The sequence below is a fragment of the Scatophagus argus genome, chromosome 4 (genome assembly GCF_020382885.2).
Source record: "Scatophagus argus isolate fScaArg1 chromosome 4, fScaArg1.pri, whole genome shotgun sequence".
In the NCBI taxonomy this organism is placed as follows: domain Eukaryota; kingdom Metazoa; phylum Chordata; class Actinopteri; family Scatophagidae; genus Scatophagus; species Scatophagus argus.
Genome location: NC_058496.1, coordinates 18,795,911 through 18,817,713, shown reverse-complemented (window position 1 = coordinate 18,817,713; position 21,803 = coordinate 18,795,911). Strand labels below are relative to the sequence as shown.

General features: G+C 39.7%; 1 protein-coding gene across 4 annotated transcripts in view; it reads left to right on the top strand.

The window, feature by feature from the left end:
* The window catches only part of zmat4a (zinc finger, matrin-type 4a), a 115,641-nt gene that overhangs the window by 3,997 nt on the left and 89,841 nt on the right, over nt 1-21,803 (top strand). For 2 of the 4 annotated variants that reach the window (XM_046386198.1, XM_046386199.1), the window contains exons 2-4: nt 3,989-4,225; nt 5,108-5,199; nt 13,615-13,716. In XM_046386198.1, coding sequence (XP_046242154.1) covers nt 4,150-4,225; nt 5,108-5,199; nt 13,615-13,716 — 270 coding nt within the window. In that variant the 5' untranslated portion in view covers nt 3,989-4,149. The remainder of the gene's footprint in view (nt 1-3,988; nt 4,226-5,107; nt 5,200-13,614; nt 13,717-21,803) is intronic. The other 2 variants (XM_046386201.1, XM_046386200.1) reach the window with 2 other exon arrangements.

The following is a 21,803-nucleotide window of genomic DNA, read 5'->3' as shown; positions in this document are numbered from 1 at the left end:
ATATTGCTTGAGTCAATAACGTGAATGACCTGGTAGTTTGAAGGGAGTACTCCATCTGGGGTACTTGAATGGTCATATGTGATGCAGCATTCAGAGGTATCAGTTGAATCCAAATGCCTGCCTTGGTGTTGACTTGCACACTGCAGACTTTGATCAGATGTACTGGAACCTGCCTGAAGCGCTCTTATGTACTGCAGTACATGAGAAGAGATTTAAAACTTAACTTGTTTCCATGGATATGAAAGCAAGTTCTCTATGAATTTTCTTTGTTTCTGGTCAGACTTTGCTGATTATAAGAAAATCGATCAGTTGTCTTCAGAAATAAATATGACTAAAACTGATTGTTCTGCAAAGCTGTGTGCTGTGGGAGCACACATGATGTCAGGGGGGCACATGAATGAAACATTCTGTGAAGAAGGAAGAAGTCTGTAAGTGTTACCAGAAGAAGAGTATAGACTAAACATGGTTACACACTTTGACTAAAATAATGACTAAACTTCACAACATTACCTTGTCTGTTAACATTTCTGCCTGAATCATCAGATTGGTTGTTTTGTTTTTATTGAGAAACCCCTATTGCAGAAGATACTGTACATTTCAGTCAATCACAGCCCATTATACTGTAGTTTAGGAGAAAAGAAGGTTCATGTGTTTGTGAGAGATGCTTATTTCAGAGGCGGCCCTCACCAATAGCAGTCAATAAAAGTCATAGATTGCCTAATGCCCTTTGAGTAATGATTCCACACATTGAGCTTTGACACAGCATTAACAGGACAGCTTTGTGGTTGTATTTTAATCTACAGGAAAATTATTTTGTATTCCTTGATTGGAGGTTGCTGCGGCAAGAAAGTCTTTTAAATCTTAGACTTACTCAATATATGGATCGACATGCTTCACCTTACAGTAAAGTGCTTTGTGAGTAAGACCTAGTGAGCCTTTTATCACAGAAAAGGCTGTGTTGGGTAAAATCTAAGGACTACTGAATCTATGGTGTTTTGCAACAGGTGCCTGCTGTAATAATCAGGCTGTAATATTTTCATGACGGCAGATGATTTGAGTTTGATGTTGTGCCCGCACTGGAAAGAATTAATCTCATTAGGTTGACCACAATTTTATTGTCGCACCGACTCAACATTTGCCCTAAATGTCTGCTCTGGCTGAACACCAAGCTGATTATATTACTAAAGTGCAGGCAGGCTGCCCAGTGCGTGAACTAATGTTTTCACTCAGCAGATCTGTGGACAGTGCTTAGGTTACATTGCATGGGAATAGGCCACTTAGCAGCAAACACAAAGTAACTGCTCACTGCGTTGAACTCGACACTTGGTGTTACAATTTGGCTTGCCTTTGCCTCCCTAAAAGCAGAGTGATGGCAGCAGAAGGGGAGGCAGATCAGTGTGCAACGTTCTAGGATGGAGAGCAGAGCCTCTCTGACACGGGAGAGTGCAGCCTCACTCATCCAGTCGGGCTAATTTGAGGATGGGGGGTTGGAGTCTCTCACTGGTCCTTGAGCACCAGCTGGACAAAATGCTGCTGATGAAGCTGCCATGACTGATGGAATCACTTAGTCGATGGAAAAAAAATTAGTTGCCAACTATTATGTGAATCAATTAATTGTTTAAGTAATTGTTAAAGCAAAAATTAAAACGTGTCCTGGTTGCAGCTTGTTAAATGTAAAGATTTGCTGCTTTTATGATACTGAATAAAGAGTCAGGGGTTTTGGACTGTTGGTTGGACAAAAGAAGCAATTTAAAGATGTAAGTTTTGGCTCAGGGAAACTTTTATGAGCACTTTTGACAATTTCTGAACATTTTCTAGGTCATACAATTAATAGTGAACTATAAAATGACTTTTGGGGAACTAAAAGTCAACTATAATCCGAAGCCAGTAATCCTTTCCATTTTCCCAGGGCACTGATGGCCTATAATTGACCCAAACATTTAGTACTGTCACTTTTTAACAGTAGAGATGAGTAAGCTGGTCAGATACAGTAGAGCAGAACATATCACCATACCAAAACTAACAATAATACTGTTTTGTGATTCAGTTTTGGGCCTGTTGGGGCTCAGTGGATGGTGGTGGGAGAATCAAGTTGTTTGCAAACGACCTGTGTTTCCTTTATACCGTCATGAGTTTGACAAAATGATGATGCCCCAGTCATGGTCTTAACACCTGTTAGCAATGAACCCGTATATCTGTGGAAGCTGTTTTTTGAACAGTTCACAACTTTTCCCACTCTTTTGATGCAAATATTTATAAAAAATCAGTAACATTAATGACATTAAACATTAAATATATTGTCTTTGTACTGTTGCCATTTGACTATATAGTACCAAAGATGCACAAATTACCACATTCTTTTTTATTTACGTTACGCTGCGTCTTAACTTTCAAGGTAAATATTAGCAAGACATATGACCACGGACTTGAAGTTCATGCTAAGGCATGGGTTATGTCTCACTAAGCAGAAGACCACCAGGGTACTGCACTGCCTAATAAGACATTGAGTTAGGGTGAAGACCGAGACAGAGAATTAGGTCTGTTGGAATCAAGTGGCAGGATAATCAACATTCAGTGATTGACGGGAATAGTGATTGCCACTAATGCAGTCACCTTGGAGTGGGAGATTGGATGGAAAAAAAGATATTGCTCTGCATGTGTGCATTTGTGTGACAGAGTCTCGCGAGCTTGTTGTGAATGTTTCCCATTGTGTGAGGGAAGTACGGGCGTGGTTACACAGAGACACATGCTGTTACAGGCAGTTATTTTACTTTCAGGCTGCGATAAAGTGTGTAGATAAGCTCGCTTAGCAGGGTTTTGGTTGCTGAAAGGCTTTGTGTCGTGTTTGCTTCCTCAGAAAAGAAATAAACAGTCCCTATTTATGTAATGTAATGTATGTAATGTACTGCAGTCTTCTTATACTATTCACAGCAGAGTTGGTCCAGACTAGTTAGCAGCTATGAGTTAGGATAAAGTCAATTCAAATATCCTCAAACCAGAGGTCTTTCAAATACAGTTCAGAGCTGCAGAGCTCGCAGCCATGATTAGAAAAACTAACAAAATCAAGTGAATAACTGCTTAATGTTTCAGATTTTTTTGTGATTTTTATTTATTTATTTATTTAGCCTTAGAAGTGACCAGTGGAAACACTCAAATATGATGATATGGACATCTGCCATCTATAATGATATCGCAAACGTATTGCAAACATGCATATTGATATTCAAACATAGCAAATACATGCAACAGCAGTGTATGTAATAATGAAACTTTCTAAATAACCTAAAATATTAGACCAGTGTTATTATTGGTCTGGCAGATCAAATGGTCTAGCATTGTTGATAATGATAATGATCTCCTAGGTTCTTGATGAGAAAAAATAGGGTTAAATATATCAGCTACTAGTGAGTGTCTCTGTGGTTGTTTTTTTGGAGGGATTTTTTTTGGGTTGTTTCAATCTTTTTACTTTGCTACATTAATGGAGCATTAAAGGGTCCTTGAGCAACACACTGAACCCCAAGTTGCTCTTGATGAGCAGATCAGCACCATTGCTGTGTGAATGTGGGTGAATGGACAAATGAGGGGCTAATTATAAAGCGCTTTTTACATTAAGGTAGAAGAGCACTGAGTGCAGTCCATTTACCATTTACAGTTGGCAAAAGATATGTGCCAGTGGCTGCTTCAGTACAATGATAGCCGTATAATCTTCACCTAATACAGTACATCCAGCACCAGAAGCCCACTCAGCACTCTAGGAAAAGAGGGGACACGTTGTGCTGTGCTGTGTATTATAGGTGTACAGGTCATTCTGACATACACTACAATAAGTCAAGTTAGTCATCATATTCCGGTGACGCTGATTAAGCAGACGTGAGAATAGCTTAACTTTATGTGTGCACCACTGGCAGTGTGACTTATGACATTCAGTGTAATTGTGCTAAATACTGAAATTACAAATCCTGACAGTCACTTCATCTTTTTTCTGCAGTGGCATCAGTCCAGGAGTTGACAGCACACTCTCACTGTCTTCCACTCAGGACTGACGAGTTTGTCTTTCAGTACTACAGTTTGTGACTTTTAGATGGCATCTTTATCAGCCTGAGGATTCTTGCCTACGTTGGGTTTTACACTCTATCTGGCCCTAGAGAGATGCGTTGGAGGCCCTCCAAAATTCATGACCGACAAGCTCACTTCATTCCTTATCATCATTCACTGTCAGCAACAGGTCAGCAAAGATAACTACCATTCATTTCAAAAGGACAATTCTGGCCATTGTGCCGTATCAGTGATTGATTCGTTCTACTGTGCTGGGCTTTTAAAACTCATCTGTTTCACTTGCAAAGTCAGGCAAAATGAAAAAATAAAATGTAGGTGCGTGAAGAGAACTTACAGAGAATATGAATAAATGATGGGCTAACTGGTGTCAACTTAATCATGACTGGCTGTATAGATTGCAGATTGCTTTAATTTTGCTGCATATCAGCACTCAGACAAAACTGGATGATGTACCAATTACATGAATACGCCCACATTTAAGCAGGTGCTCTAAAGAGGTTACTTTTAACTTTCAACAAAATGGCTTCACCAGGTTTTCAGAGATTGACTAAGGTTTAAAAACCTCTCCAAAAAGATTATTGTAAAGATCTGCAGAGAAATCTAGAATTAAACCATTCTTTAACAGCTCTGAACTGCTTTTGGAGGGTTAGCAGCTATTTATTGTCATTTACAGACTGCTTATTGTTGTGTTGATCATTGAGGAAGTACTGAGTGACCACATTGGCCTGTACTAGATACTTAACAAAAAGCTCAGACTAACAAAATGCTATATTGCTACAAGGTCCTCTAACCATAAAGGTAACTAAAAAGGTAAAGGTAATAAAGGTAACTAAAACTGTGCATATGACTGATTTGTAAAGTGGGTGGTTCTATCTAAAGTTGATGATCTGTGTCACTTCTTACAGCTTGGCACTGTCAAGCTGTAAGAAGTCACATTTTCTTTCATAATTGCTCTCAGATTAAAGGTTAGCTGATGAAAACACGATGAGTGGTAATACTGCTGCCCAGTGTCTGTGCTTTAAACATCTGCCATTCTGACCATTTTCCAAAGGTTTCCAAAGTTGTCCAAAGGTTTTTGCCGTACTGGTGGCTGAGGATGCAGTGGCAGTGGTTGGATGGTCAACTGGTCCAGCCTGTTGGAAGGTTTGTCCTTGTTAAAATTCGAGACTAAACTCCCTCTGGAGCTTAATTTTGTCTCTCTCTATGTATTTTCACTTTGTTCATGACAAGGTATATTGCAAAGCAACATCAGGATTGTTGTTATCGCAGGTATCCTCTACAAAGACGTGAACATATGTTTCCACTGCAGCCTGACGGTAACCACACTAGTCAGTCTTGTTGTGACGTTGTCTTCTGCTTCAAAGCAAAGCTGCTTTTAGGATATCAGCTTCATTGCTATTGTTTAGTGACCACTTTCCTGCAGCCACTACAGATTGTTTAGCATTTTTCAGTCGTCCCTCTCACATGGGGTAGATTCATGCCTGACACTTCTTTTTCTACTACTTTTTCTAAATGAAGTCTGAAGTGTTTCTTTGTTTCAAGTCTATTTTCTATAATTTTTATGTACATAACTACTTTGATTGCAAGAAGCACTGCCAAAATGGGGTGAAGAGAGCTCTACACGCATACAGTGTAGACATGGCACTGAAGCTGCTGCTGCTCTGCTTACTTTTCATTTAACTTTTTACTTTAAGCAATTACTTTTCATGTAAACCTAAGATTTCCTGCCTTGAAATAAAAGTCGTTCACCAGTTAACCAGCTGGAGGCTCTTATTGTGAAGCAGCTATAAGAAAAGCAGTGCTTTTGTTAGCAGAACTGTATTGGCAGTGCTGCTGTTCAGGTCTGTGCAACCATATGTGAGCATTTGGTGGGCAGATCAGTTGTACATTTTGTAAGGAGGAGTAGTAAAAGAGGAAATGACCTGGATGGGTTGGTCAGACAATGAGCTGCAGCCAGCAGGCTTCTTGTGAGAACAAGAGCATCTTCAACACATCTACAAGCTAAACAACACCTTTTACTTTGCCATGCCATCCTATGGAAAACCGTTGCTTAAATGGTCAGGGTTGCTCATAGCTTGAGGTGCACAAGCTGATAGAGAACAGTGGCTAAGTTTTTTAAGTGTATTGAGAAACATGCAGACTAACAGGACCTTGTTATTCAGCACTTCTTTATGATAGTACCCCAAAGCTTAGTAGCATTTCTCTCTCAAGCTGATATTCAGTGTTTGGAACAGCTATGATTAATTGCCAGTTTTACTACTAGCAATATGGAATGAATGCTGACTTGTAATTTATGATCTACCACCATGGTCCGCGTGTAGTCATTAGTGACATTTTATTCTGTGGAATTAAGGGACAGTAACTGCAGCAGTCTGGCTCATCATTTTTCAGATGGATTTTTTTTTCTATTGAGAATAAAATCAAAATATTTTGACAAAATTGAAATCATTATTATTACAATATTTCAAGAATGTTTTAGATTTAAAACTATGCCATGGCTAGACTATCACTTTTGGATTTGTAAAGCGGATTATTGGTTTCATGCCCTTAAGACCTTCATTTCAATTTTCAGATTCTTCCCAACACTAGGTTGAGTTAGTAGTGGAACTTTGTATAATACAACAAACACTCATAGTCATTTTCAACTTGACTCTGTTTTATTCATGTCTAATATGCAGAGGTACAGCTCTCAAGTACAATTTCGATCAGTCAACCATATAAGCACCAAAAGCATGTCTTAGTTTTGACACATAACTGGTTGCCTATCTGGTGTGAAATAAACCGTGAAAACGATGAGCTAACTCCCACTGCTCGGAGCTGTCTCGGCGGCAGAACGAGCAGAGGAAGCAGGGTTATTTTTTGGGAGGGGCAGCCGTGGCCTAGAGGTTGGAGAAGCGGCTTGTAATTGGAGGGTCACCGGTTCGATTCCCCCACCGGACGGGCAGGAAAAATTTGGGTGTGGTGGAGTGACTAATGCGAAAAATGCTCCCCCCCTCCATTAGCCAGCTGATATGCCCTTGAGCAAGGCACTTAATCCCCCAATATGCTCCCCGGGCGCTTGATGCTGCCCACTGCTCCTGTGTGTGTTTCACTGCATGTAATTTGTGTTACATGTGTGTGTTCAACTAAGGATGGGTCAAATGCAGAAGACGAATTCAGTGTGTGTATGTAAAAATATATATACTGTCAATAAAGCTGATTCTTCTTCTTCTAAAAAAAATGAAATGTAAATTTTGCATACTAGTTTTTGTGAATCAGTGATGCACTTGGTATGGCATCAGTGCAGCTGTGATAGAGTTGGGAACAGAATTGGGTAAAGTCTTCAGGGCTGGTGCGAGTCATGGCCTTTAAATGCCACTTTTCCTTTTCTTTTTAGAGCACTTAGCTCTGTGCTACAGCTCTCTGACAGTTTAATGATGGACAGAACAGTCTGGGGCTGATCTGCGGAATCTGAGGTCTCAGCGTGGGAGTTGCAGAATCACCCCAAGTGAAGACAGTAGCACTTTAAATTAAATTAACTACGAAGAGACAACATATTTGGTTTTCTTATTGCTCAAGTATATTCAATGCATCACTCACTCCTAATCGGCATGCGATTAGGAGAGATGTACAGCATGTCAGTCTTCCAAAGGCTTTTGAAAGAGCAGGTTATCCACATGTGCACAAAACTGGCACAGAACATGACTGTGCTTTCGTTCTTGGAAATTAGTCCCCAAAAGACATCCTGTGTGTGTGACACAAAGGCTCATTACTGGAGTGTCCATAACTCCATAGCATTTTTATTAATAGGAAATTTGGTCAGAATCTGTTGGTGTGACAGACAGTGAGGTGAAGGAAAGATCTGATTTGAAATGTGGCTCGCTTTGAACTTGCTGTATAGAAGTCAGTGTTCTTGTGCTATATTAGCAGGAAGCAGCAGCGCCCAGTGGGGCTGGTGATCAGAATCCAGTATCTGAGCTGTCCTCAGCCAAAGGAACTCCCACTGGAAAGGCCAGTATGAGTCCAGCTCATCTGTGTGGCCGTTTGTCCAGCTACCCAGCTTAACGCCCTCTCTAATGAATTACAACTGACCTTTTATAGCAGCAACATCTGCTGGGCACTCACTGCTGTGACCTCTCTTTCATCTCTGTACTCCTTCTCTCCCACTGTTCCATCAGCTTTTACTATTCCCCCCTGCCCCCTTGAGCTTCCAGCCCCGCGCTGTTTGCTTTTGCTGATTTGCTGGCGGCTCGTCATAGCCAAAGACAGAGCATAAACAGTGCTGACTGGGTGTGAGAAACAAGCTGCCTTTCTGCTGATTTGGTGGTCAACATGACGCACACTGCATTTTTATCTCCATGATTTATTTTTCCCACGTTTCTCCTCCACAAAAGTAGCAATACGACTTCTGTAATGAGTTCATGGCGCTATGCTGAGAGAGCCCGGCTGTAACGATGTTGACAACAGCTGCTCTGATCAGATATTGGTGATTGACTTGTGTAGAGAACCCCCTGTTGGTTTTTGATTGTGATGCCTTTCCCTAATCCAATTACACTGGGTGAAAATTAATATTTTTCTCAGTGTCTCATTAAGAAGAGAGTCAACCTCTTGCAATTACAGCGGTGTATCTGACAGTAAAATCCATTAGCTTAATGACTTGATCGGCAAGGAGAGGGACATGTTAATTCAGTGAGCAGCAGTTGCTCTTTGGAGAACTGTACTTCACACTCACACAGTATGACTTTTCTTGCTTTTCCTTCCTGTGCTATGTGATAGTGACACTCGGGGACAAGGAGAAAGTGCCTCTGCCAAGTAAAGGGTTGAAGGATAATTCTAATCACTGCCAAGAGTATCAACAACATTGCTGAAATGAACACACAGAGAGGTTTGGCTGTCCCGAAAAGAGCTGTTCTTCTGAACCACTGGATATCCAAGTTATGTCAGTTTGAATTTTGTCAATCTTAATTTGGTATTTTTTGCTTTAGAGACAGTTGGGGAGATAAAATACCTTACTGTTGTTGTTATTCGACCACCCCCTACCTGTCAGCCAATGAGCAAAGAGCAGCTCAAACAGTGCACTGTGAGGATTGCTTGTTAAGTAGGCCTGCAGTTATTTTTATTGATTAATCCGCCAACTTTTTTTTTTTAATTAGTCAGTTAATCTAATGACTATTTCAATTAAATTATCAATTATTCTAAACATAATTTTTTATTGCTAGATTAATTTAACTATTAATTTATCCAAAATAAATACCCAAACTTGTATTATTAATATTAATATTTCAATTTTACTCATTTTTACTCACTCATTTTATGTTAAAAATAATGCTTAAATGTTTCACTTCAGATGATTAAAACATAGATTTATTTCAGCACTGCAGTAATATGTAGTTAAGATAATCACTGACAAATGTACTTTTGAATCTGTGTGGGGTAAGAGAAATAATTGAAATGATTTACAAACAATGACTAAAGTCTGTAATGTTAGTTTAAGTCATTTTCTCCCTCATATGTGGCTGTTATAGTAACCAGAAAATATAAAGCAATTATAAAGTGTAATGTATTGTTACCATAATAGCAGAGGTCACTACAACTATGAAACGGCGAGCGCACTAGTTGGGGAGCACTACCTTGTTGGGTTTCTGTCTGAAATACTTAAAGCATGGTAATCCATGCTTTTAGAGGGCACAGCAAAAAAGGGCTTCATTGTGATCATTGTGATGTGTTCATGCATGTTATGGAGATTAAGGTATTTGCATTACTGATGACGCTGATTACATCAACAAGTGGTCGCAGCCCTATTTTTAAGATTATTTGCTGACCTGTCTGGTCCTGTTTTTGCTTCTTTCATCCCTGATCAGGTTTTGCTGCTGCAGTTTGTTTTTTTAAATACCATGTTACCAGGACTAATAGAAATGATGGCCAGAACCATAAAAGTAATTATTAAGCCATAGTAATCTTCGCAGAGCTGTGCACTCTGCAAAGCAAAATAAACTCCCATGATTCCTTACTTTTCATGCAGACAAAAGTTGGGGTCACAGGTCACATCCTGACAATGGATACAGTAAAAAGCTTCTGGGTTTCCTACATGGTGATACATTATTGAGACGGACTAGGGAAATAAGCACACAAACTGTTCATTTATTTTCTTTATCTGTTTATTCCACATTGTGGGGTCAGGACAATTCAGTCTCAAACTGAGGTGAAAATACAGTCTTAACAATGGAACAACTGTAGCTGTGGAAAATGGAAAATGGAATCTAAGATTAGAGTTGTTTTCTTTCTCAGCCTGCTGCTGTGCCTCCTTGTGCTGCTGCTGATGTTGCCGCTGATGCTCCCATTCCTTAACAGAATTTAGGGTGATTAATCATTCATTTCCAGCATCTGTGCGCCCTTGCTAAAACAGGCAGTGGGCCCAACACTGGCACAAGCTGACAGAGCTCTCAAAACCACTCATTTATGTTGTTTGTCCTGTGGAATTGGAACAGCAAACGGTGCTGCTTTCGACTGGGTAGAAGACTGGGGACGAGAGTGGGGTCACTTATTTATTTATGTTTCTGTTGTATTGCCTTTTGTCTGCAGACACATTGGCCCCTGACATGTTTTATCTTCGCCTTGTCAGTCTGGTCAGGGCCTCTGAGCTGCTTGGTACCAGAGAGCAGTCAGGCAGCAGCTCAGAGGCTATAACTCACTGTTGAGGTCATGTCATGTCCTAGAAACATGATGCTACATGCTAAAGATGAAAATAAAGTCTGCAACTTGAAGGTCATCCTGTGATGAATAATGCAGTGATTCTTTTGAGTATATTACACAAGACCAGCATGCTATTGAGGTTATCCTGCAGTGGGTCAGTTTTCATTACAACAGAATGAAAGTATGTACAAAATATAATTTATAGTAGACTCTATCGAGCACACTGGCTGAGATAATTTTATCTTATAGCACATAAATCAGTATCAGTGAACTCGCTGCTCAGCCAATCAAATCTCTATATTGCAATAAGTATTGTGACTGGAGTCAGACAGATAAACAGTATACAGTCAGAGAGAAGTAGGCAGAACCAGTATGTCACATCTGAGACCATGCTGACTATAAATTGCATTTTAAAATGCCATGACAATGCAAAGAACATGAGGATGCAAAAAATGAAATATTTTATCACTGAATCATAATGCAAATTAGACATCAAAATGTTCCAGACCTTTGGTTGATGAATGATTTACTCTAACTCAGTGTATTTGAATTTAATACTGGCTAACTATGTCTGATTGCTGTTTTGTGCTGAGTAGGATGGGGTACAGTATGCTTATGAAAGCATTTTTGCAAACAACAGGCTTTATGAAAACATAGGGAAATTAACCAAAATGGCCTTAAAACCAAAACAATGAGCTGAAAGATGCTAGAGGAGTTGTTGTTAAGTCTTTGTGGGTTTGAAGCAACTCATTTAACGTAACACAGTCATGCCACCCATTTTTAATAAATGAAAATGTTCATTAGTGCCGCTTTAATGTTCACTTGTATAGGCTGTAGGCCTTCACCACAGATAATTTCATTGAAATGAATACTGCATTGAAATGAAGAAGAAAAACCATGACTTTTAGTTCTTAAGCTCCAAAAACACTGGATCCTACACCATCTGTAATACAACTGGGTCTGTGCAGTCATTAATGTCTACTAAATGCTCCGGTCTTTCACGCTCCATGCCCCCACATTATAAAGCAGGTTTTCTGTTAAAAATCCATCTCTGAACCCAAGCTGAGGTAACCCTGACAACACTGCAGAAAATATTATAGAACTGATCTCACAGACTGAGTAGTACTTGACATAGTGAAATGGAGTGCCCTTCAGTGTTTCTTTGACAATTGCTAAGTCACATTTCTCTATCGGAGTTCACTTTTTCAGAACTCTAAACACAGTTCTGTTTAGCAGCATGCAGCTCAGCTCAACAGTTAATCTCACTTCCAAAAGGCACTAATGCGACTGAAACACTTCTTATCTCAGGATCAGCTTCTGTACCAGATCACTGACCTTTGTCTGCCAATAGTAACACTTTGCCATTCGTTATATATTGGCCCTAAAAATCACTAACAACAGGTAGCATGGCATTAGTCTTTGTGAACGTATTTATTTATCTATCATAAACAGGACTCCATTAAAACAAATATAAGGTCCCTTGTTTATTGCATGGTTTGTGGACTGATGTGGTTGTGTTGCCTGAGCATTGTATTAAACTACTGTGAACTGAACTCCTTTGGTGTTTTGGTTACATATCTGTGTGACAGAGGCACTTCAGCTTTACATCCTATGGCTTGACAATGCTTTCTTGGTTAAGGTTAACAGGAATAGTAAAGAGGACAGTCCAAGCCATAGACCACATGTGCTCATAGCCAGTGACTGTAAACTGTGGGCGCTCTGCCTTTTGAAAGGCTCATAATAATATAATGTGATATATGATAAAGTTAACATCAGTAAATGACAACAGAGAATCTTATGTACTTTGCCTGTACATTACAAATCTGCACGTGCATCCACAAACAGGATTCTTAAGAAATCCAGAATCTGAAGTCAGGTGCTTCTGCAGACCAGTTGGTATTTATAAAGAATTATTAAAGCATGTTGCAGTTTGTCCTCCTTCTGTGTCGTACCTCAGCTATGTGTCTGTGAATATTTGATGGTTACATTTTTCCTGGAAGAATTTCCAGGCTCCTCAGCTGCAAAGGTTCTTCTCTGCATTATGTCATTTTGTATCCATTCTCGCTGAAGAAAATTCAAACAAGTTGGGAGAATCTGCTTTTCTACCCACATGACCTCAGTTCTTATCTGTCCTGCTGTTCCTAATGAAGATGTGCTTTTGTAAGTGAGGGTGAGCTGAGCCTGACTGCTTCCAAATATGAAATGTGAGCCCCTAATGGAAGCAGGTCTGCATAAGTAATAGAAAGCAGAGATGGCTCAGCTGTGTATGTGGAAAAGGAAATAAAAGCTTTTCACAGCCGTCTGTCTTCTGCCTTTTCCTCCAACACACACGGTCTTCGGTCATGTTCTAATGAATTTCCAGGAAAAGCTATCAGCGTGATCTGTCGTTATTTATTTATCATCGTCAAATATCATTTTGGTGGCATGGCTGAAGTTTTAGTGGGAGGTTTGATATTAAATGGTTTCTCTGACTCGTTGCTTGCAAAAGCTGCTCGGCGTCTGTCACTAACTCCGATGCTTGAGGTAATGAAATATTGATTAACAGTGATGAAAGTATGAAATGAGATTATTGTTTTCTTGCTCTATTACATCATGGTTGGTTTGTCTTAGCACCCTACAGACCTACAAAGAGATGCTGCTGTGACAATGACAACAAAATGGATATTTTTTTTTTTAGAAAGAGTGAATTCTGTAGACACATCCAGTGTGGTTCAGGCTTCCAGTTTTCATCATGTAACAGATTTTACCTCACTTTGTAGGCCAGTGATTCAACACTGTAGTGGATCATCTCTCATCTCATGCTGTCTGAAACATTTTGTCTTGAAATTTGTTAATAAAAAGTGTGTCCAGGTCAGTAACCATGTCTGTGTTTGTCTCTTTCTTCAGATGAAGTCAACAGAGGTGGACCAAGGGCTTTTCACAGACAGCTACTGCAAAGTGTGCAGCGCTCAGCTCATCTCCGAGTCCCAGAGGGTCGCCCATTATGAGGTGGAGATGCCCCTCACACTACCTCACATGACTCCGACATACTGCACTGTTTTGGAGTTAATGAAAGGCTTAGGGTCACACTGTTTTGGCTCTGCCCCTAGAGACACTTGGCTGATCTATACACCTGAGCCCTACAGCTGAAATACTGTCAATACACACACAACACACCTGAGTTTACCCATTTATTTTTTCCTGAAACCTCATCAGAGACCTACAATGGAAATGAAGACATAATAGCAGTAGAAATTGAACTTTGACTGTAATTACCTCTCTGCTCCTACTGAAGTGTTGTGAAAACATAATTTGAAAAAAACACAGATGTTAAAGGTGCCATCTATAGCTTTTTAACAGCAATAGATAATTGCCATATTCTATGTGACTCATTAGTATAATTAGAGCAAACAACCAAAGCCATCACTGCAGAACTGCACTTCTATTCTAAACTGTGTGGCTCTGTGCTCTGATATCTCCAACTTTGTTTTGCATATTGTGTGTAAAAATGCAGGCTGCAAACATGGCAGCTAATCCAGCAGTGTAAGCAGCCAAAAGTAATAAAAACATTGGGATCAGTCCTATTAACACAACGATAATTAAGTCCACATGCTGAAGGCTGATAATGCCTCCAATTTTCATTACAATTGACTGTTCTGCTGTTGTTGCTACTTTGTAATATACATTACCATGTTACTTTGCAATGTGTCACAGGAACGTGTCACAGTAATGTGATTACTTTTTCGCAGAAATAATAAGTTTAAGACATTATACTTTAAAGTTTAGTAAATACGGGGTGGCAGGTCACAGGGTTGGCAGTCAGTCCAGGTCTTGTTGTCCTTTAGAAACCCTGAGCCTTAATTTGCTCCCAGTGGTTAAGTCAGCGCCTTCCATGAGAGCTCACTCACGTTGATGTGTGGGAGTGACTGAGAAATGCGAAGGACTTGGGCAAAAATTATAAAAACCTTTTGGGGGTTGGCTTATTCACTGTTGAATCAATTTTCAATTCAATGGACAAATGAGCAAACCTCCACCAAAAAGAAGAGGTGCACTTCTCAATAGCTTGACAGTACTTCCACATTGTCTTATCTTCTCTCATCATCTGCTCGTGAGCAGCATCTGCAAGTAAGAAAACAAAGAACTCTTTACCATACCAGGTACAGAAACATGGTATGGTAGAGATTTTGAAGGTCGATTTTGCAGTCACTGTTACAAAGCCTAGCATCGATGGTCAGTAAATAGCACCATCCCAGATGCTGGCTGCATGTTAAAGCTCTGTCTTGGTTTCTGTTGCTACACATATTAAATACAGAAGATGCAATCTGTGAGTGTGGAGGTTTTTTAAAGTAGAGCTGCAACAGTTGATTAGTCGATTAGTCGATCAAAAGAATTATTTCAATTATTTATTTAGTTGCCAGCTAATCTGATAATTGTTCAGTCTTTTTTCAAGTGCTGGTTCCTAAATGTAAGGATTTGTTGTTTTTCTTGGTCATTTATGATAGTAAATGAAGAGTGTTTGGGTTTTCATAACCACTGGGTCACTGATGAGCCGTTTGGCTACCAGCTGGTACTTTGCTGATATCCTGGGGTGCTCCCTCCACCACCCCAGCCTCCTCTTTATCTGCTGAAGTTTTTGGTATCTATGATGTAGATTTCATGTTTCTGCATGTGTCTGTGGGGAATTAAGACTCTAAGCGGAATTGTCAGTGCTGCCTGGATTCTTTCAGGGCACCTTAAAGGGCTATTCCCAACAAATCCAACTATATAATCATTTGATATAAACAGTCAGTGCCTTGACATGTTTCTGACTGAATTAGGTATGTAAATTGTACCCCACCATCTAATATAACTTTGCCAAATAAACTCCCGCCCTGATCAGTCACCACAAGGAAGCATAAGTGGAGTCTCTACAATAGTATATGCGTAATGCTTGATGTGTTGTTTTGAGAAGAAAAGAATTAGAGGAAAGTGATGTGCTGGTGTGTTAAGTCAAACACTGAGCAATTGTCAGCTGTAATAAGATGGAATAAATAAACTGCTATTCAGTTTGCACAGGCTTTTGCAGTTTGTATATGCTGATTATATTTAACCTGCTAACAGAATGTGTTGGTTAATAGTTAATTGTGAAAAGTGAAACAAATCTTTCAAATGTTCTTCCAGGAGGCATGCTCCCAGAACCCCTAAGGTCCCTGATTCTCCCTATCCATGCAATGTGCTCACCTTTTTAAACCTAACCTGTCTGCATGTCTGAAAGCAGCCAGTTGGTTTCCTTCCTCCTGCCTGTTGTGTTGTCAGCCTGGTGGACCTTTCTGTCTCTGCAGATGCTGTTTCTCACTCACTGTCACGTTGAATTACAAGACCAGTCTGACTGCAGAGCTGCTGCTGTTTGACATCTGCAGTAGCAGGAGTTGAAAGCCCTCCTTGTTTCGATTTTGATAAAGAGCAGCTGGTTGTTGTTCTCTTAGACACTGGAAACAGAAATAGTTTGAGACCTTGAGTCACTTTAGCATTGTTATTGATTTTTTCTTTTTTTTCCAATAAGGACCAGTTAGCTGTCAAAGTGAAATCTCATCAATGGGAAACAAAGTTTACTAATTTTTGTGGACATTGTCAACTTGTTCAAAGTTTGTGTTACTTTGTCTTTGAGTCAGCATTTGCTCTTCAGTTCTTAACAAGTCAAACTTGTTTCCTGCAGGGCGCGGTGCTCACTGTGATGCTGTAGAGGTCTATTTAAAGAAGTCCTAACTGTCCATGGGTAACAGGAGAACTGCTTTGCTCTTCAGGGCATTGCAGGAGACAGGAAGTGGCTGTAGCAGTCCAAATCAAATATTCATTTTGTTATTGTGTGGTGAATGCTGAATACAGCACTTGGCCTGTTGCCTCGTGGAGATGGGGAATTTTTGGATTCTCTTTTAGCACGGTTAGGGTCTAATGCATCGTGACATGTTTGGGTCATGATGACGACAGAAAGAACAAAGAAAACAGATGGGAATAAAACACATGCAAACTTTTCTTTCCTTCAGATGAAGAAGGTTGTTTTGCACTCAAGAAGTTTCGGTTTTGTTTGTTAGATTTCTCTATAATTATTCCTTTGGTAGCATTTGAGGATTCACTCAAAAAAAAAAAAATCTGACTGCTTTGTTGAATACTGAGACTATGGTATAATCACAATGTCTGCTTTCAGCTTCAGCTTTCAAACCGCATAATTGCATGAGGCTGCATTTAACAAATTTTGTAATTCTCTGAAACTGACAATACAACCCACTTCACATAGCGATTGGACAGGTGTGGGGAAATGTGCACTGTATTTCTATCAGCCACAGCTCCTAGAGTGAATTAGTTACATCAAAGTAGAGTGCATGCAATATTGATATTTGTCACTCCAGGAAGGACTAAGCTCAGCACAGCAGGGAGTGACGATAATGATATCCCCCCTCAAGGACTCAAGCCTCAGGTACATTCTGGAGGGGGACTGGGGCTTATGAAAGGCTTCGTGAACAGCAGCGACAGCAGCAGAAGCTGGATGTGTTGGCATAGCATTCAGGTGAACGGTGTGGCAGCGCTGAGGGGTTTAACACACCACCATGATCAAATATGTGCACATGTGGCTGACTTCCTGAAGAAGGTTGCAGACTTCCCTGACATCAAGAATACAAACGTGACAGAATCTCGGAGAGAGATCAGAAAGGGAATGGGATGCAGACAGGAGGGCTTTTAGGCCAAATTCAGAACAGGTAGTTTTTGTCTTTGTATCGTACAGACAAGTTTATTTGAAGCATACTGGCCTTTAGGCCTTTAGGGTGACATTAAAGACAGTGCTTCTGGTGGCTGAAGTGTAGCACAACAGTGCTAATATAAGACACAGGTTTTATTATTATCAGTAATCCTGGGTGAAAGGGTCACACACAACAATTGTTTCCAAACAAGTAAACTTCATTTGGTTCCTATGGATTAAAGTATATAGCAATAGCATCCTCCATATGCAGTATGAATCTCTAAATCTGGCTGAGCATAAAAAGGGCATTTCTACAAAAAAATGAAGAACTGATGCTGAAATCTTCCTAGGATTAAATCTGTGTATTTATTTCTTAACTCAAATGGAGAACTTATAAGATTAATCCCATATCTCCCCTTCATCTGAAACGTTTTTGATAGACAGGTCATCTTAATCACACTAATATGATAATCTCTGATCTAGTCAACGTACCCTTTGAATTTTCGCACATTGCTGTTAATCGACTTTTAAACTGCAGAGTTAAAGCAGTCCTTGGGTAACAGCAGAGACTGGAGATGTAATTGATCTTTAAACCTCTTTTTCAAACACACCAAAGCCAGCACTCTTCTGCAGAGGGGATCAGAGCCGTCTCTGGTTCACAGTTCAAAGGCTCTTGTGGCTCATGTTAATTTATGCATCCGTCTCTTTGCATGTGCGCTGGGTTTGGTGTTCTGCAGCCTCTCTTGACAGGCTGCCCTGCTCCAAGCGCTGCAGTAAAGCCTCTTTTAAATCACTGCCTGTTACTTCACAGAGAAAATAGCATGGGAAGTGACCTGGGAGTAGTCATTAAACACGACGGAGGAGTAGTGGTGTATATGCGCTAGTAGAACACTAACGTCTTCATCCATATATATGGCAGCTCTTTAAAGCAAGGGAATGTACAATAACAGATTCTCTTATTTAGGTCAAAACCATTTAAGGATTTATCAACACTGAAACAATGCATGACAAACAATGCATTTGGTGTATTTTTGGTGTTGTGTCACATTTCAGGGGCTGCTTCTTTTACAGTCGTTACCCCAAAGGTGAATACATCTTAACATTTGATGTCATTTAAAAGCCATTTAAAAGTCATTTAAAAGTTGTAGAAGACAAAATTTGGTTCATCCTTTTCAGCATTCAGTACTCCTAATGCTGCTGTAAATGAAGCATTCTTGTTTTGCAACTCACATTCCTATGTTTCCAGAAGTTCCCCCAAAAATGAAGAACAATAAAAACAGGAGTAATTACATTATTGTTAGATAGGAATATAAATAACAACAACATTCACACTGCCCGAGTCAGATTTTTTATTTTTTTTTTAATGTGACTTTTAATTTGATTTTTTTCTTTTTTACACGACAGTGTGAAGAGAACAAATCATCTGGAATTTGCTCTTTTTAACTCTGATTTGGGTCACTTTTTTTGTAATGTGACCTCATCCTGAACAGTCATTCACTGATCCAGTCAATCTAGATCAGTGATCAACTGGCAGCCCGCCACATTTGGCCTGCTGAAGCTTCCCATCGGAGCCACAGGATATAAATGAAATCAGAAAATGCTCATATTTGACGTTGCTCACCAGTTAGGTGGCAAACCGCAGATAACAGGCCAAAAAGTCTGAAATTCATTGTTCATCTGTTCTACAGAATCAGATTAATAACAAACTGTATCCTCTCTACCCTGTAGACCCACCATCAAACTGCCTGGCTTCCAAACTGTCCAGCCCCAAAATTTCAAAATCATTTTTACAGATGTAAGTGACGACCCCTGTTTTAGATCAACATCTGTCACAATTCTGTACAGGCCGGAGTCACTCTGTGACATGGAACATGTTTTTGCAGAAATCTCTTTGTGTGAAGCCATTCACATCACAATTCAACCCTTCCTGGCTCCTACTCCACATCCACACACACGTCCATAGAGGTAGTAAAAAAGGAGCAATTAAAAATTTGGCTCTTTTTTTTTGCCCATCCTCGTCCTAATTATCATATGCTCACAAATACAATTGCTTCCACTGCACATCAGCTTATAAATGCTGATTTCAGTGGCCTCCATGTTTAGTTTTGTGTGGCCAAACAAAAAAAGATCTGAGATTTGATTGCTCGGTTGGTGCAATAAATCATTACTGAACTCTAATTTTTGCAGTGTGACTGTGGCTTCTTTTTTTTGCAGTGCATCACTCTTGTTCACTGGTAACACAACACAGGACTTTCTTGAGTGTTAGGTATATGCTGTATATATTTTTATTTAAAACTGCAGAATTTTTTTGTCCACCAGGGCCAATTCAGCCGATGAATGAATTTCACCTCTGTTTAAGTGAAATCATTGTATCTTTTAAGAGCAACAGGTTTTTGATAATTTTTGAAAGTAAAATCAGTGTTTCTTAAGCTATGACATTCCCATAAAATGGAAATGCACAGAGTGTCCAACCCTGTGAAGATGATTTATTTAAAAGAGAGGGAACCCAGAATTCATAGAAATTGATCTGAAATGTGGTGACTGGTCGAGCAGCAAGCCCAATGGAATATTTTTCCCCCAAAGCCTAATAAAACCAAAGCAGGGTAATATTGTGAACAATGTACTGGGAGTCATCACATTTGATCATGTATTGTTAAACGTCTATTCTCCCTCTTGCAAACCAGCTGAGAAGTGCTATGTGGTCAGCAGCAAAAACAAAATAGCATGTGGATGGTTGATAGGCAAACTCATTTTGCAATGCATTCGAGATAATGGAAACCAATTAGTGAAGACATGAAATGGACAAAGAGCACAGCAGTCAGAACAGCACAAGTCAGCTCAGTGCTAATATTAGAGGCTCTTCCATACAGCTGAATACCAGTGTTATTGTCACTGTGGCCCCCAGAAAATTTTCACACACTGTTTTGTGAGGTGGCATTCTGCAAAAAGACCCTCTAGTACTCAAAAAACACCAGCTGACAGGCATTGTCCCTGAAGGTGGGAAAGGCGATTATTCAGGCTACAATAGCTGGAATGTACAGTACTGTAGATGGATGAAAGTGTACTAAAGGTAAGCTGATGTGATGACTCCCAGTGCGTAGTTCACGCCATTACCCTCCTGTGGTCTTTTTTAGGCTTTTGGGTGGGTTTACAGCAATGTGGATTCTCATTTAGATCAGTCAACTTCTTAATGTGAGTGATGTGAGGGGTCCCACATGATCACACAATTTCTCCCAAAATTTACAACAATTATTTTTATTTCTCAAGATTTCACTACTTGTGGCTTCCTCCAAGGTCTCCTTACCGGTTTCAAGAGTGTGGGGCTCAGATGGAAAACAACAATGTTACTTATGTGCATTAATACGGATTTTTATTTAGAAGAGACACACAGGGGAAGTGACACTTTCAAAATAAAACAGGACATGACAAAACCTGGAACATAATACATGGAAACACAAGACACACATGAAACAACACATGGACCAGAAATCAAAAGACAGAAAACAAGGCTTGACAATACAGTAAAAGATGCATTGAATAATACTGAAAATGTTTGTTTGCTGAAGCCCTTTTGTCTGTGTCTGTGTGTTGAAGAGGCATCACAAAGAGGCTTTTTGTATATCGTTTTATCTCAGTGGCCATATTCTGTGAAAGTGACACCCGAGTGAGTGAAGACTAAGGCAGAAATGCACATTGATATTTCAGTTACATGAACAATGAAGTCTAAAGCTGAGCAGCTTTAAATGTCGGTTGGTGGTGCTGACAATTTACAGTTCATTGGACTGCAAGTTGCCTAAAGGGCAAATTTAAATGGCAAAGGAGCTGTGGTCAAGGTAAAAATAGAAATGGCAGTGATTATTTAAATATATGCATTTGAGAACATGGATTCTGATGTGGGGAGGTCAGCTGGTTCTCTAACTAGCTAAGCTTGCTTCAGTATTATGCCAATCATACCTGTTAAATAGGAAAGGCTGACTATTTATACTCCATAGCTTCAAACTGAAAAGTAATTTTAATTTTGTCACCTCTGTTTGGTGTAAGTCTGTTGACATAAATTAAAATTAATTTGAGTCACAGCTAAATAATTTGATTAATGTTGGTGTTTAAAGTCATCAGTGAGTCTTTGGCCTCATTTTCGGTGAGCACCTTTATTTGTCCTTATTTTAACTCTCAAGATAGTGCTTTTGTTTCTTTTTTGATACAGATGAGTCAGCAGCAGTTTTATGTTTCTATGTTTCAGGCATATTGTTTTATTCATAAATACTAATACTCTAACTGGAGGAAAAATGAGGACAGACTAGTTTGCCACCTGACAGACTGAGAGTGTGGGTTCCAGAGGTTGAGAGGTCACAGAGGTGTGGCTAATAGGGGTGTCCTGATC